The sequence below is a fragment of the Brachyhypopomus gauderio genome, unplaced genomic scaffold, assembly GCF_052324685.1.
Source record: "Brachyhypopomus gauderio isolate BG-103 unplaced genomic scaffold, BGAUD_0.2 sc71, whole genome shotgun sequence".
NCBI lineage: Eukaryota > Metazoa > Chordata > Actinopteri > Gymnotiformes > Hypopomidae > Brachyhypopomus > Brachyhypopomus gauderio.
Genome location: NW_027506892.1, coordinates 1326809 through 1344821, shown reverse-complemented (window position 1 = coordinate 1344821; position 18013 = coordinate 1326809). Strand labels below are relative to the sequence as shown.

The 18013-nt window shown below is 46.1% G+C and overlaps 1 protein-coding gene across 1 annotated transcript in view; it reads right to left on the bottom strand.

The window, feature by feature from the left end:
* Nucleotides 1-3804: 3804 nt before the first annotated feature.
* rtn4r (reticulon 4 receptor) overlaps nt 3805-18013 on the bottom strand; it is a 61555-nt gene continuing 47346 nt past the window's right edge. The window contains exon 2 of the mRNA XM_076989924.1: nt 3805-5862. Coding sequence (XP_076846039.1) covers nt 4472-5862 — 1391 coding nt within the window. The 3' untranslated portion in view covers nt 3805-4471. The remainder of the gene's footprint in view (nt 5863-18013) is intronic.

Genomic DNA, 18013 nt, shown 5'->3' with positions numbered 1-18013 from the left:
TTACATTAGGTCCATGTTCATAAAGAAGGGAGATAAAAAGATTTTACACATGCACTAATCACTTCATCTGCACTTACATTAATTAAAAAGCTAAATTTCCCAGGTTGGAATAGGCTCAGAAGTTTATTCTAATGTCCTTTGTGTGCGTGTGTGTGGTGTGTGTGTGTGTGAGAGTGTGATGAATGTGAGCAGGTGCCATAAAGAAACTCAGCCTCATGGAAGGAACATGGAAACTCCACTCAGATAAGGACTTGAACCCAAGACCCCAGTGCTGAGAGGCAAATGTGCTAACCACCAAGCCACCGTGTTGCCCAACCTCAACACACAGTTCACAGCTCACAGCACCCAACACACACCACACAGCTCACAGCACACAGCACACATCACAGTCCCCTCTGTGTTCCCCATCTCCACGAACCCCTGCATCCATTTAAAGACGTTTAACGCGCCCCTCCGCACCCACGTGCTTTTGTAAACATGAGCTATGTGTGGCGTGTCAGTAAAGGTTGTGTCATAAAGCCTGCTGGAATATAAACCTGGCCGGCGTTTCAGTGGCCGCACCAGCTGAAAGGCGAGACCGGATTGTGTTAGGACGAAGAAGGGAGGAGATACGAAAAAAATCTGGACTTTCAATCCAGCTGGTCCAAGACAACAACACTGGTGCTAGTGAGGATTAAAGACATCAAAAGAGACATCGCTACTGCCCCGGGTCTCTCTCTCTCTCTCTCTCTCTCTCTCTCTCTCTCTCTCTCTCTCTCTCTCTCTCTCCGTCCTCACTGTGAAGGATGCTGTATGCAGGTTACCTAGTTTAACCCATCACCTGTTGCCAGGCAAGGCTCCTGTTTCAGCAGCTCATTATTCGAGTGTTTCGGATCATTTGACTGCTGTTGGGTGGATCTTTCTGGTTGGCAGGTCCACTCACACCAACACTGCTGGTGACACGGACGAAAATCCCAGCAGTACAGACTCACCCTCCTCCACCCTCTACCATCACCATGTCAGTGCTGAGACGGGTCTGGCACCCCAAAAATATTCATTCTGTAGTGGGTCCTGTGCTGCAATCATTGGCAAAAACTAATATTAGCTTAAGAGCGTCATTAAGGAGGTAATGATATGGCTATGTAATGGTTCTGATAGGTAGGTGTGGCAGTGGGGGTGAAACCGGGCATCATCTGTGGGCCAAACAGCAGCCATTGTGAACCGGTAAGTAATTAAAATTGGCTGCACCTGTGGGTGGTTAACAGCATCCCACTTAAATGCCAACTTCTTTCTCAGTAGGTTGTCGGAGTCCCAGCGAGAGAAAGAGCGATACCCCCACGCAGAACCACTGACTAGAACCTGAGGAGCAACAAGACTGTGAAGAAATAATTAAAGTGAGCTGTGTGTGCTGATTCTGCCCTGTTGCCCAGCCTCTACCTGCAGGGCTCTACCAAAGGGTTAATGAGTCTCAGAAGCCTTTAATACCCCCGTCTAATATGATATGGGGAGTGAGTGAATCACTGAGCATTATTTAGCATCTCTGTGTAATGGAGTCCCTGTAATCATGCAACAGTCAGTGAATTGAGGTTAATTAACAGCTTGCATGTAAAAATTTTGCACCGACACTTTTGTTACTTTATTACTGTAAACATTGCTGGCGATGCTTAAATCCACATCTTGCTCATTTTAAGCTCTTACCAAATGCTAGTCCTGCCTCCCTGAATATTTATTACATTCTGCAGCCTTGAAGACCTGTGAAAGGTGTTGTTGTCTTGTTTTGGGCGAAGCGTGTTAAATGAGCAGCAAGGCCTCCGACTCCATTAACTGCAGTGAGTCTCTCGTCCCACGCCAGGGCCCACGGTGCGGACCACGCAGCAACAGCTAAATGTGGAGGACAGGGACTTGGACCGGGTCCAGATTCCACAAAGCAATGGGTCATCATCCGCAAACCATGAGTACAGGGCAGCGAAGCACGCCATCTGCTCGGGACAGGGGGAGGAGCAGCCCTCTCTCTGCACATGGTCAGATTAAGAGGGCGTTCACACTGGAAACTGGATTTTAACCCAGAAAGACAAAGAAGTGAGGATTTAAACCATATTAATGTGAAATCCTAACATCTAAAAGGAAGATTCATATTGCATGATTTCTTGAAATAATATGTGTTTCTTTTGCATCATACAGGAGACGTTTTAGAAAATAGGTATCACATGCTTCAAAGTGAATTTGTTATGAATTAGGCATCTGTAAAATCCAATCTCAGATAATTTCCAGGTGGATTCTGCCTCCAGAGAAAAACTCTACGTTTCATTATGCTTGAGTTATTAGGAAGGCACTCAGGTAACCCAAACAAAGCTGGAATCACTGTGCTGCACAATGAATATTTATTATTGCAGTGTTTAGAAATCAAACCACAGTGAGAGGTTTTGAGGTTTGTCTTATATGCTTCAAGTATATAAATTTACTTCATAAGTAATAGAATGAGATGCCAAAATAGCTTTTAGAAATTCTAATATTAGCACAACTTAGTATTCGCAACAGTTGTAAAATCATTTCATTTCTGTCCTATTGAGAGATCCAGTAAAGGTTCTGTAACCTTACAACTCACCTGGTCCTATGAAAGCGTGATGGGGAGTGGAGATCTTCACATGATCGTGGACGCCTCCATGTAGCAGAGTATCTTCAAATCCAACTTTTGTTGAAAGGCCCAATTCACACAGTTTTTGTGAAGAAGTAGATAACTCAAGGGCCTCTGAATATTGATGGTTTTACGATGGATATTGTCCCATGGAAAACCATCAGATGTCTTTTTTCACCATATTTTATTTTTCAAGCATAAAAAAAGAAAACCTAATTTTCTAAAAATTATTTCTAAAATATATCTCATTTTCCAGTTCCATTCAACAGACATGGCTGTTGTCAATCCTCTGATGCTCTCTATAATCTCATAACCTTTAATCTGAAATGACGTACGATCATGTTCTAAGACATAACAACATTTATGCATCTGTAATCTAACCCCTATGAGGAACCAGCATTCTACTCTTCAGGAAATACATTAGAACAAAAACAAATCTCTGTAGGATAACCTATTTGATGAACACAGGTGGGCACCTTTTTCCATGTTTGTAAACAATAACTCAAATATGACTTTATAAAATGCAAGTTACGCAAGTTAAAATAGCTGAGTCTCTTTATCATAATTCACATATGTCTCATTAGCTGGTGTGCTGAGGCTGCTTACAGACCTAATTTCACAGAGACGTCCCTGTAATGACGGCCCTCACAAGAACATGGTACCTCCCTTCTCATCGTGGTTAACGTAAGCCTCTCACCTGAGAGTTGATGATTAAACACCGTGGGCTGTTTATGACTACATCTCACTTGGCCTTGCAGTAATGAATCTGTAACCGCTGATCAACAATCATTCTGATTCCTACAATAAATACCTGTTTCTCACGTATTTTTGTGAACTGAACCCAAATATGTTTTCAGAATTTGTCAATATCAGTACATTGTTGTTCCAGTCTTATTTGTGAATAATATAAAAGTGAAATGCCACTTTGTAATAAAAATTGAATGAAAAAATAAAAATTTCCATTTGATAAAATAAACATACATGATAGAATAATGTAAACAACTACAAGTTTAACTTATTCCACTTATTCCAAGTAAAACAATGTTGTTGCCTGGTGTTATAATTCATCTCCACGTGATCCTGAATTTGTCAATAACCAATAATTTAAAACCAATAATTTAAGGATGTAATGACATAATAACCAGCTATACAAAATGAGATATTTTATTTGTAATATATTTATGCTTGTACACCAGTAAAATAAAATGCATATCTATAATTCCATCGCAATCTCAGTGAACAATTACACAGCATTCCTGCAACAGATGCCTGTAAAAACCATGTTGTGATGGCAACAAAAATGTTTGGGGAACATTTCTCTTTACTGAAATACTTTTAATCATAAAAAACATAACAGTATCAATCTTTGAAGAAAGAAAAAAACTATTTGGAACGTAAATCATGTCTTGAGTTCATACCTGCAACATTCCCTGTGCATCAGACTCTCTGATTTTATCATGTTTATGCTTTTTGCATTTAACTTTCTTTCATTGTTTTTTTCAGTGGGTTGTCTACAACAGTCACTTCTGATCCGTGTAAGCGTTGGCAGGTAAGGGTGGGGGGGGGGGATCTTTCTGCAGTGTTAAACACAGTACATTTCAAGTACATAGAACAAAGATTTGGGCACTGAGTTTTTATATACATTAGATCATATGGTTTCTGTAAAGGCATCCATTTCTTTAAGTGTGTCTTTAGTTTCATATTTTATTGTATATTCTTTGCTTCACCTCTTTGAACTCCCTTCTCCACGCTCTCTGCCTGGGTGTGTAGGTTCACGCTCTCTGCCTGGGTGTGTAGGTTTTTTGTGTGTGCCATTGTCAAGAGCAAAAATGATCCAATAATTTGGTCCTGTTTAAACTAAGACGTGATTAAGGAGAACCAGAACACAGGGAGAAAGAGAAGGCTCAGTGCTCTGGGTGTAGATCCATGGCTCTTCAAACACGACTGATCTGATTTGGGCTTTTTGGAGCACTTTTTTTTCTTTTTGGACGGTGCTGTAGATGATTCTGCATCCTCTAACAGTTCAGGGTTGAGTTTGTTCATGGACTGGTCCAGGTTGTTAGAGAGGGTCCCCAGCGGCCCGTCATTGAGACTCACTCCTTGCTTGCTGTGGGTATCGTTCTTTATCCGGTCGCCCTCCCGGAACTTTGTCCTGGATATGTTCTCCTTCTCTTTCTGTGGGTTGTTTGTGATCTGTCGGCTGTTGTAAGAGGAGGGGTCCGGGAGAGACTTGCTGGAGAAGATGGAGGATTTGTCGTTGTCTGACAGACAGCACCGTGGAATGCTCTCTCCTAATGGATCATCGAGGGAGTGGAACTTACCGGATCGAGTCTTGGTGTCGACGCATCCTTCCAGGTCGTTGTCTTTAAGTCGTTTCAGGTCCTTCCCTGCGAGGGCCACGGGAAGGTGGCACTCCAGCTCCGAGCTGGAGCCCTTGAATCGTTTGAACCAGTTCCACAGTGGTCGAGCTCGGCAGTCGCAAATCCACTGGTTCCCGTTGAGACGCAGGTACTGGAGCGATACCAGTGGATTCATGGACTCGGCACTCAGCATGGTGAGGTTGTTGTAAAAGAGATACAAGGTGGTGAGCTTGCCGAGGTCACTGAAGGCGTGCTGCTGCACGTGGACGATGCGGTTCTGGTGCAGGAGCAGACGGTCCAGGCTGATCAGACCCCGCAGCATGTGATCCGTCACCACCTTGATCTTATTGTTGTGCAGGAACAGGTAGGTGAGGTTGGCCAGATCCACAAACGTGTTGTTGTGCAGGACTAGCAGGTTATTGTCCTGTAAGTAGAGATACTGGAGCGAGACGAGGCCACGGAACACCCCCGTGGGCAGTTCGGACAGGCCGCACCTGTGCAGGTGCAGGGTGTGCAGTCTGGTCAGACCCCGGAAGGCGGAGGGGCTGACGATCTGAAGGTTGCTGTTGTCGCTGATGTCCAGTTCCTCCAGCCGATCCAGGCCGTAGAAGGCGCCGGCCTCGATGTGGCTGATGTTGTTGGAGTACATCCACAGCACGGTGAGGTTGTGGACGGAGCTGAAGCTGGTGGAGCGCACCACCGTCAGCTTGTTGCTCTGCAGGAAGATGCGCTGGCTGCGGACGGGGATCTCGGTGGGGATGGAGGTCAGAGCCTGCTGCTGGCAGGCCACTGTCGGTCTCGGCTCGCTGTAGCACACGCACTTGGCCGGGCAGCCGCTCGTCACCGACGCCGAGTGCAGACACAGCAGCAAATAGAGGAGCCGGACGCCTGCGGGAAGACGAAGAACAAGGTGGATCAGTCGGGGAACGAGAGCGTAAACCTGTCGCGACGTGACTTTACTGTGCTTAAAAGCTGCTTACAGTTCCTACAATGTATTTGGTCATAATTGAATTTGTTGTTTGGATGCCCTTTTAGTTTGAACATGGCAGGATGGGGTGATGACAGGGTGCTTCAGGTCAAGCGAACGTGTTCTTCATTAAAAAAAACACAGATGAGTCACATTATCCTGAGTCAAATCAGAAGCTCCAGGCTAATTTTCTCTTTAATGGTCACTGAGGTCATTTGTGTCAAGAGATACTACGCCAGACCCTACTAAACGTCCAACCATATCATACAGCAACGTGACGGCATGTTGAACATGTTGCTTGGCCACACAGCTCTTCTGAAATGGCAGTGTGCTGTTGGCGTGTGGAGGAGGCTGGGTGGATATCTCCGCCCTGGGACACATTCCCATCCATCAGCCTACGTACGTGAGGAGTGGTGCAAACCGGAAAGGCTGATAAATTAAACATGGGAGTGTGCCTCACACAAAATTAGCTGCCACTAATAGGAAAGGTGGAACTAATCATATTCAGCCAAGGTAAGAAGGTTGACATTTTAGTCTGTCCAAAGAAAGACAATTAAGAGTGGTGATTCGTTTCATGTGTTTGTGTCTGAATATGTGGGGGAGGACTGGGGGGATTTATTCATTTATTTATTTGCCCTTCACCTAATGGCCAAGAAACAGGATGTTGGGCCAAGAAACAGGATGTTGGGCCAGGAAACAGGATGTTGGGCCAGGAAACAGGACGTTGGACAAAAGTTTCCTGTAGCAAAGAGACACATGGACATGCAGGAAGACATTTTAGTGTATTTAGAACAGGGGTGTCCATTACGTCGATCGCAATCGAAGGAAGTGTGGGTAGATCACATGGCATTAAAAAGTAGTGGATGAATGACAGGCTATCGTCCATCTGCACTGACGGTTGTATTTTGATTGACATACATGGTAGCCAATCTGACGTCTAGGGTTTGACACACGCAACAACCCCCCCCCCCCCCCCCCCCCCCCCCCCCCCGTCAACGATCGACACACGCTGCTAAAAAATAAATAGGTAGATCTTTCCGACTTGGTCATCTTATAAGTAGCTCGCAAGCTGAAAACTTTTGGGCATCCCTGATTTAGAGGAAGACCCCACATCATTTCAGATCCAAAATACAACTATAGTGTATGTGCACATTTCTTTAAAAAAAAACCCATTTTTGTAGATGTGAGCCAGTAATGATCTAGGCAATCATAATATTTTTTAACTTTTGCACTGAAGTATTTTTTTTTTGGCATGAGGGATTTACTAGATAAATATGTTGCTGTGTGGAAATGTCAGTGGTGATAGCGTGAAGAATTTGAAATGCCATCTGAACACATTAGGACCAGTTCCCTGTGATGTTCAGCCTGAGGGTCAAAATCCCTTTACGGTTACTCATATCAGCCTTAAAGTGTATATTAGCATCTACTGCTAATTTACTCCACCAGTTGTACAGTAAACAGAACATTCTCTCTGTAAAGTAGAAGATGACAATACATTTCTAATGTCCCAGATGACGATTATGTGTGTCATGTGATGGTTGTCACACCCCCACATACAGTCCTCACACACCTCCACACACAGTCCTCACACACTCCTCACACACCCCTACACACAGTTCTCACACACCCCACATACATTCCTCACACACTCCTCACACACCCCTACACATAGTCCTCACACACCCCCTCACGGTCCTCACGCACCCCTCACACACACCTCACACACACCTCACACAGTTCTCATGCACCCCTCAGACACTTCTCACACACCCCTCACACAGTCCTCAAACACCACTACACACAGTCCTCACACACCCCCTCACGGTCCTCATGCACCCCTCACACACCCCTCACACACACCTCACACAGTCCTCATGCACCCCTCACACACTCCTCACACACACACCTCACACAGACCTCACACACCCCTCACACACTCCTCACACACACACCTCACACAGTCCTCACACACCCCTACACACAGTCCTCACACACCCCCTCACGGTCCTCACGCACCCCTCACACACCCCTCACACACACCTCACACAGTCCTCACGCACCCCTCACACACTCCTCACACAGACCTCACACACCCCTCACACACTCCTCACACACTCCTCACACACACCTCACACAGTCCTCACACAGTTCTCACGCACCCCTCACACACCCCTCACACACTCCTCACGCACCCCTCACACACTCCTCACACACACCTCACACAGTCCTCACACAGTTCTCACGCACCCCTCACACACTCCTCACGCACCCCTCACACACTCCTCACACACCCCTCACACAGTCCTCACACAGTTCTCACACACTCCTCACGCACCCCTCACACACTCCTCACACACTCCTCACACACCCCTCACAGTCCTCACACAGTTCTCACACACCCCCTCACACACTCCTCACACACCCCTCACACACTCCTTACACACCCCTCACACACTCCTCACACACCCCTCACACACTCCTCACACACCCCTCACACACTCCTCACGCACCCCTCACACACTCCTCACACACTCCTCACACACACCTCACACCCCCCTCACACAGTTCTCACGCACCCCTCACACACTCCTCACACCCCTCACAGACCCACATGCAGGTCCAACTATCTTTCTTGGTCCCTCTGTCTTGCAGCTTGTTAAACAGAGCTTGCTTGAGGCTTGACAGGAACCCTCTGTTACACTTTCTCTCAAATAGCCTTCCTCTCTCCCTCTCTCTCTCTGTCAGACTCTCACTCTTCTTTCTGCTTCACAGCACCTCTCTCCTACCCTCTCTGGTGATAAAAATATATTCTATTGCCAGGCTGCTCTGTGTTAGACTTCATGAATCCATAAAGCCATATCCACTAGTCATTAGCAGACTATCCACACCCCCGTACAGCAAGATTCTCCTTCAAAGCTCCTTTTTCTCTGTCTTAGCCACTCATGCTAACCTGCACATGGCTTCACTCACCTTTCATCTATTTAGTGCTGAATAAAGTTGCTTGAAATGTCAACCACTGTGCTCCAATTATTTCAGTGCAATGTGCGGCCCCCTGGACAGCCACCCTTCAAAATAAAAGACTATTAGAATGACATCAACCAAATGCCTTATATATATATATATATATATATATATAATATATATATATATATATATATATATATATATATATAGAGAGAGAGAGAGAGAGAGAGAGAGAGAGAGAGAGAGAGAGCCAGAGAGAGAGAGGTCATTCATCATCAGCTGTCCAAGGATTTCTCCTTCTGATTTAATAGGAGGAGGAACCAGTTTATATATGAAAACGTAGATGTTTAAATCATCACGTTCATTCATGAGGTTCTGTCTTTCCAAGAACAGAGATCAGTTTCTTTGAATTTCTTAGTTTTATTTCTGCTATAGCAACAACTGGCTATGCAATCAGATATGTTGTATTAGTATTAAAATGTCTTGACACTGGAAATGATACATCCATAATCCTGCTGATCCGAATGTGTTCAATAAACTGATCAACAATTCTTCTCTTGGTTTCTCCAATATAAATCTGATTACATCTCGTACAGGTAATTCAGTAGACGACACCCCCTGCTGTGGTGAAGAGGATGAAGGAGTCATGACAGCCAATCCTTCTGTGCCAGTTATTTTGGTGGTTGTTAATAAATTTACACATAACAAATAATAAATTGTTATTGTAATAAATAAATGTTCTTGTCTCATCTAATAGAAATAAATATTGCAGCTCTATAACACATTCTAAATCAAAGTGTTGTCATTTAGGGCATTTATTTGTAGAATATGATAACTGGTCAAAACAACATTTTCAGACCCATTTTTAAGGAAGAGTTCATAAATCATAAATCCTTGGTGGAGAAGCTCAAATTTTCAATCAGCACTTTCATGCGTCTCCGTGTGCTCTCCACTGCTCTTTCATTCTGCTCATTAAATAAGTTCATTAAGATCTGGGTCAGGTGATCACCTCCGCAGAAGTTCATTAAGATCTGGGTCAGGTGATCACCTCCGTAGAAGTTCATTAAGATCTGGGTCAGGTGATCACCTCCGCAGAAGTTCATTAAGATCTGGGTCAGGTGATCACCTCCGCAGAAGTTCATTATGCAAAATGAGGTGTGTCTGAGTTGAACACTGGAATCGAATGGCTCTCAAACATATAGAGATGAAATTTTGTGATTTCATCTTTTTTTCTAGACCTATAAATGTAGGCCTAGAAATACTCCCCCACACACAGCATATATTTATATATATATGGATTAGCATGAATTAGCAAGTAATTGAATGGTTGTGTAGCGGTTTCCTTTTCATTGAATGATACACGTTAAGAAAAACATTAAGCTGTTAATTGGCTTGTTTGGCGTTACCCTCCAGGTATTTCCCTAAACACTCAGCGTGTGATTCATACCAGCCTGTTATTTGAAATCTGCAGCTTAATCCGGCTGCAAAGGACTGAACCTGGATCCTCATGTGAGATTATTAGAAGTGCAACGCTAGCACCACTTAGTGTGCAGAAGACCTCTGAATCACTACTGCAGGATAAACAAAGATAAACACTCAGTTTTGCATGAAATACATTCGTTGCTGTTCTTACATCTCTGTCTCTCTCTCTGACAAAAACACTCATCTTGATTAAGACAGGGTGACAGTCAACACACACACTGAAATCAAGGATATGTCTCCAACGTGTAATTATAGTATTTTGTGTGCAGCACAAAAACCAGGAACAATACAGAGGAGGCACTTGAGATAACTGCAATAGTGCGAAACAAAGGGGGCAAAGAAACACATAGAGAAACAGGAAAAGAGAGAGAAAGAGTGTAAGCGATAAAGAGAGGGAGTGTGTGTGTGTGTGTGAGAGAGAGAGAGGGAGTGTGTGTGAGAGAGAGAGGGAGTATGTGTGTGTGTGAGAGAGAGAGAGAGAGAGAGAGAGAGGGGGAGTGTGTGTGAGAGAGAGAGAGGGAGTGTGTGTGAGAGAGAGAGGGAGTGTGTGAGAGAGAGAGGGAGTGAGAGAGAGAGGGAGTGTGTGTGTGTGAGAGAGAGAGAGGGAGTGTGAGAGAGAGGGAGGAGGAGGTGTAGGGAGGTATCCAGTTGACTCTGAGCAGTAGAGTGTGGCCGCCCGTGTCTCTCAGCTCATTTACATTTGTCCCTGCTGAGCAGGTGTGAATGTAGCGACATTTCCAACTTTATCTGCCCCTCCCAGCACGTCGCACTCTTCCTGTTTTAGCACCGCTTTTGTCCTGACTCCACCCGGGGCGTGTCGGGATGAAGAACAGCGCAGCCCCGCGGGACACTTCACGTTATTGATCATGTTGTTGAATGAATTTTAAAGAAGGGTCTCGGAGGTGTATATTTATATTGGTCATGATGAGGTCAAAATTCGCCGAGCTATGGAACCTACCAGAGCTGTGGTTTACGCTACGTTCTCTGAGCATGAAGAACAGACCCCAATGATCATCTCCCAATAAAACAGATATGAATGACAACAGCATGTTTTTGGTCACCTTTGCTGTCCACATGAGGTTTGATGCTTGTTTTTATATAGACCCTTCAAAACAAGGTGACGTATGCACACAGCCATTACAAGGTCCAGGATTCTGGTCTGACTGAAGGCAGCATTGGGGGGTGAGGGGGTCACACCTCACATTTCTCTGTGAAAGGAACGACGGCCTATTAGCCAGAACTACCGGGTGGGTGTAACTAATGAAGTGACCACACAAGGGACATGCAGTTTGCTCACACAGTGACAGAGTAAGAGAGTAAAAGCTGAAATGAGGGTGAATATATTGAGTCACTGTTGTCTGGACAAAGGACCAGAGAATCCACCTGTCTCACCCCCAACACAGGGGCACACCTGTCTCTCCCCCAACACAGGGGCACACCTGTCTCTCCCCCAACACAGGGGCATCCACCTGTCTCGCCCCCAACACAGGGGCACACCTGTCTCTCCCCCAACACAGGGGCATCCACCTGTGAGGTTGCCGGCCTGTGATGGGGACGGATGAAGCCAATGGTGCGTGCCCTATTTTTTTGTCAATTGTGATTTTTTACACCGCAATCAAAATTTGTCCTCTGCTTTTAACCCATCTAGAACACAAAGGGGGCTTTGTGGATCACACGTGCCCAGAGTGGTGGGCAGCCCTAGCTAGCGGGGAGCAGTTGGGGTTAGGTGCCTTGCTCAAGGGCACCTCAGTCATGGCCTCAGGCCTGGGAATTGAACCCACGACCCTCCGGTCACAAGACCAGTTCCCTACCACCAGGCAATGACTGCCCCGTGGTGGTGAACAGAGGTGTCTTTTTTGGTCCTGTTATATTAGGCTAAGTTGTGCTTGCACAGCTGATGAAGGACCTCTGTCCAAATAGTCCTGTTTCCCTGGAAACCTTGTATGCTTCACTGCAGTTGTGATCATCTATCTGTCTGTCTGTCTAACCCTGACCCAGTAGCAGTTCTGACATGCTATAAATCTACTGGATTATGTGCTAATTTTACTGTACGTTTATCTTCACAGCTTGCACCTCTCAAATTATGCAGATACTAAAATGTCTCTTAGAAGATGAGGACATCTTTGTGCCTCAGCAAACGTGTGAGGAGCAGACCAGATCCAGGATGAAGCTTCAGATCTTACAGGCGGAGAGATGATTTAGACTCAAAGGATTTTCTGGCACAGTTTAAAGTCTTGAATTTGTACATTTAACTCATGAAGCTGATTTAATTACAGTCTCATCTCCCATTGAACTGATGCAGTTATAGACAGCAGAACACAACTACTGAGAAATCAAAGACGACGAGTGTGTGTGGACATAGACACATGGATGATATGCACGGGTAAAATCTGGACAAGAGACAGACATGCACAGACAGACAGACAGATAGAGGGAGAGAGAGAGTGAGTATTTAATAAAGAAGTGAAGTGAGGAAGCGTGAGTATTGTGAGGACTCTGCAGATAGGAGTGGTGCTGACGCTCACCCCGGACGCAGACTACAGAAGGGCTTTATTCCCTCTGCCTGCTGTCCCCCGTGTTACCAGCCAACCAGATGGCTCATGAATAACAGAGACACACAGGTCGCAGAGAATTATTATAACAGGGCAAATGAATGAGACAGACACGCACTTACTGTTCAGATACTCGTAGAATAAATGCTGTGGTAGTGATGGTAGGAGACTGGGAATCTCCATGCCAGGTGCTTGAGTGTCACTTTGTACTGATCGCATGGGTTTTCTTATGCTATTGCTTGAACCTCCAGGAGTGCTAAGTGGTCTTCTCAACGAGGCACGTGATTCCCAAATGCCACGTGACTCCGTCACTGTTCCAGAATGTGGGTCCAGTCTGGACTGAGCTATCACACCATCGTCATTGGACACGAGCAAAGTAGCCTGATGTGGCGTGATGTGGTGTGATGTGGGGTGATGTGACGTGATCAGAACTGGCAGCCCCTAAACGAGGGTTGGGCAGTGTTGGGTAAACCCAGTCTGTGAGTGCAGACCCCACGTCAGTAGTGGTTTGTACGGAGGTGACCGTGGGACTTTAGTTTGGGGGTGGGGGGTTGACTAGGGAGACCTTTGGCTGAACTTCTAGGTGGCCTCTGAATGAGGGGGAAGTTGCCCCCCCCCCCACGCCATCCAGATAATTGGGAAAGAAAGAGACAAGGAGAATGTGGAGAATGTGGAGGACATTCAGAGTGGAGGAAGGTTTGGGTGTAAAACTGATGGGGTTGTGGGTGTGGTTCACACTTCAGTACCTGTAACTGCGTTTGTCACAACACTGTCTTCACCTTGATTGTAGAGATTTTACAATAATCACAGTACCATCTTAAGTTCATAGTGCATTTTTCTCCTTGACAGAGAAATTGTTGTTTTATTGGGTTTCATGTAGCACTATATTTTGTGAAGCACTCATATCCAGATTTTTCCTCTAAAAGATATAAATTGATAAATATTGGTGCTGTCAAGAGAGACAGAGATGGTGTCACATATACGTCACACGTCAGCTAGACGCTTCCTACTCTAAAACCCACCAGAAGAGAAACTAACAGCACATACTACCCAATACCCCCACCCACCCAACACCCCCACCCACCCAATACTCCCATCCACCCAATACACCCATCCACCCAATACTCCCATCCACCCAATACCCCCATCCACCCAATACACCCACCCACCCAATACTCCCATCCACCCAATACCCCCATCCATCCAATACCCCATCCACCCAATACCCCCATCCACCCAATACCCCATCCACCCAATACTCCCATCCACCCAATACCCCCATCCACCCAATACCCTCACCCACCCAATACCCCCATCTACCCAATACCCCCATCCACCCAATACCCCCATCCACCCAATACCCCATCCACCCAATACCCCCATCCACCCAATACTCCCACCCACCCAATACTCCCATCCACCCAATACCCCCATCCACCCAATACCCCCACCCACCCAATACACCCACCCACCCAATACCCCCACCCACCCAATACACCCATCCACCCAATACCCCCACCCACCCACCCAATACACCCACCCACCCAATACACCCATCCACCCAATACACCCACCCACCCAATACCCCCATCCACCCAATACACCCACCCACCCAATACCCCCATCCACCCAATACCCCCATCCACCCAATACACCCACCCACCCAATACACCCATCCACCCAATACACCCATCCACCCAATACTCCCACCCACCCAATACACCCATCCACCCAATACACCCACCCACCCAATACACCCATCCACCCAATACACCCACCCACCCAATACACCCACCCACCCAATACACCCATCAACCCAATACCCCCACCCACCCACCCAATACACCCATCCACCAAATACCCCCATCCACCCAATACACCCATCCACCCAATACACCCCACCCACCCAATACCCCCATCCACCCAATACACCCCACCCACCCAATACCCCCATCCACCCAATACACCCCACCCACCCAATACCCCATCTACCCAATACCCCCATCCACCCAATACCCCCACCCACCCAATACCCCCACCCACCCAATACATCCATCCACCCAATACCCCCATCCACCCAATACACCCATCCACCCAATACCCCCATCTATCAAATGCAATCCTGGCAGGAAGCTATTAGTGCTAACCTGCGCATACACTGCGCAGGTCAGCTCAACCAACCAAACATGTGTCAGAGAAACAACATATCCTATATACCAGATGGAGGAAAGTGTTTTGTTTGATTTTTTTGAATTTTCACATTCAATGATACGTTTAGGTGGGAACCTTTTGTAGGGTTATACAATCCACACACCCACACGCCGCATTCTGTGATTTGTTTTAAAATAAGCACATATCAGCACCCTCTGGACTCATTCACCTTCATCGCTTTGGAGTTTCATACACCCCTCAGTCGCGTGGTTACACAGAGCGGTGAGGTTATACAACCGCGTCTGGCGTATGCCCGTGTGAACCACGGAGGTCGTGGGTATGGGGGCGAGTAATGACGGTCGCGCTCCAGTATACCTGCAGAGCAACTGTAAACCTGACACTTATGGGGTGGAAAACCCAGACAACCCAGACGGGTAGAGAAACGATACATGCCAAATGAATAGTTACCCCCCACTGAGCAGGACGCTTAACTTGGATAACCGTCAGTCATTCTTGAACCTAAGGTAGGCCTAGTCATTTACAGGGAGTGTGTATTGTATACAGATGATGTAGCTTCGTGTTTCCTCACAGCGGACGCAGCCGAGCGGGGTCAAGATGGCCGTACGCCCTGGGCTCCTGTACCGAGTCAAGCTCTGGTGTCATTTAGCAAACGAAAGCACAACGGCCTCAAGAAACATGGCAGTAAAACCGTGCGTAAGCTGAGTGCATGATAGATGGACCATAGGAAAGTGCTAGGGTGTCATGGGAAAGAAGGCAGAGATCTCACAAACACACACCCGGCTCTAATGATCTAACCGAGGAGCTAAACACCGCAAACTTTTATCGCTCTGCCCGCGCACTGCAGCGTTCACTCCCCGACCCGCTCAACGAGGAGCTGAACCACGCAACTCATTGATTTTCAGGCTTTGAGGTTTATGATGTAAATTGTTATGGCATATAAATTTTCATTTTATGTGGCCTTTTTACTGCTGAAAAGAAAAAGGGAGAAAGAAGAGAAAGAACCGTCTTAGCCGCTTCTAACAGACTTTGTAACAAAACCAGTAAAAATAAAATAAATGAAAAAAAAAACAACATTTTTACTGCGCCCATTTGTCCAAACTGACTTTGCAATGAATGGAAATTGTGATCTTCGTGGAGAACAGTTCCAGTGGTCTAGACCATCTAGTTGTGTTTCCATTCGACTGAATCTTTTTGTGTTATTTACTTTTTATGACTTTTATGGCATTTTTATTTCTGGATCCGGGGCAGATCTTTTACCATTTAGCAGACATAACGACCCCGTCACAAACGTAGTCAATAATAAGAGCACACCGACATCTTCGCGGTTCCGTTAAACGTGTAACTGGCGCCTGTCACGTTACCCAAGACCGCGGGTGGAGGACGCGGGTGGAGCGCGCGGGGCGGGTGGAGCACGCCCCCAGCACCAGCGCCGTCTAATCCATCAACACCATAAAACCTCGCTGTGTTCCGGATGCCATAAATTATCCTTTGACTGCGCTTCCAAACGTGGCGCTTTTATCGCTGTATGAACATTTCTGAGTCCAGATCTCAGACATCATGGTCGCTTCTCCGGTGAGCTCGTCGGTTTGGATCCAGACACGTTTTAGTGTTCTGTGATTAGACACGATGCGGGATCGAAAACAACGTTTGAACAGCACGTAGTAAATCAGTCCGACTGCGGCTGGTTCCAGTTCAACACACCATACTTCATCACTGTGACCTGCTCAGCGCCAATATTTTACTATATATATACTATATATACTATATATACTATAATAAACTTGTTTTGTTTTAACTGTAAAGCATGTAAGTTCATTCGCACCTCAAAATGCTGAGCTTGGATTACAGTGATCAGCCCACATGAGGTCTTCTGTACCCGGCAGCGTTGGCTCGGTCCAGATGAGCATCTGTGTATCACATTTCTGTGATCCCAAGTGTCAGGTCGCAACACAACGGAGCTGTCAGCTGTCAGTGTCGAAGCTCCATGATGAAGTGGGTTCGTGTCCACGGTGTAGATGTTTCCTCTGTGGTTCCGGACTCGGTTAGACGACACGGGTCACAGCCCGAGCACCGTGCACAGAAAGTGCGCATCACTGCTTCAGGACGGATTAGCTGTTTCAGAAACGCCTCGCACAGCTCTCTCGTTACTTGAAAATGGTAGTTTTATTTTTTTAGTAAATAAGTACCACAGTTGTTGTTGGGATGTTTTGTTTGTTTTGCGTCTTTTTGTAATCTGTACGCGTAGTTATCTCGGTACCGGCTACAGCAATGATGTTCTGCTATGCAGCTACACTAGTGTGTGGGGAAAATGATTTAAATAACCCAGTGATTGCTTGACTGTAAATCCATGCGCATCCTCGGGAATAATCCGTCATATGGTGTCACATACAGACACGCGTATTATACCTCCGGATTATTCCGCCGTAATTGCTTGCAAAGCACAATATTCCCAATTCTGCTTGTCTCTTTCCTGGAGTGATTTCCATGACAACAGACTTCGATTTATAGCCGGGCTGTTATAAGGAATCTAGTTTTCACGAGCACCGCGGGGACTTTCTCATAAATATTTCAGCTGCGATGATAACCTGTACAAGAATATGGACATAACAATGCGAATTATCCACAGTTAGCCAGACTCAGGTGATTACGTCCGTGATAGCAGAGGCCAGTCAGGACGCAGGTCCCTCCTGCCACACAAATGCACCAAACGTCGAGGACGAATTTACAATACAGATCAGTTTAATTTCACACTTCTCTGGGTGTTTACCCCGAACTCACCTGCAAATAAGGCGGCACAGAATGTGCGGTTCACACTGAGACTAGAGCATGTAGGGTTTGTTGTTGTTGACACACACCTCTCCTACGCTGAGTGTATGATGCAAACGTCCAGTAATACACAAAG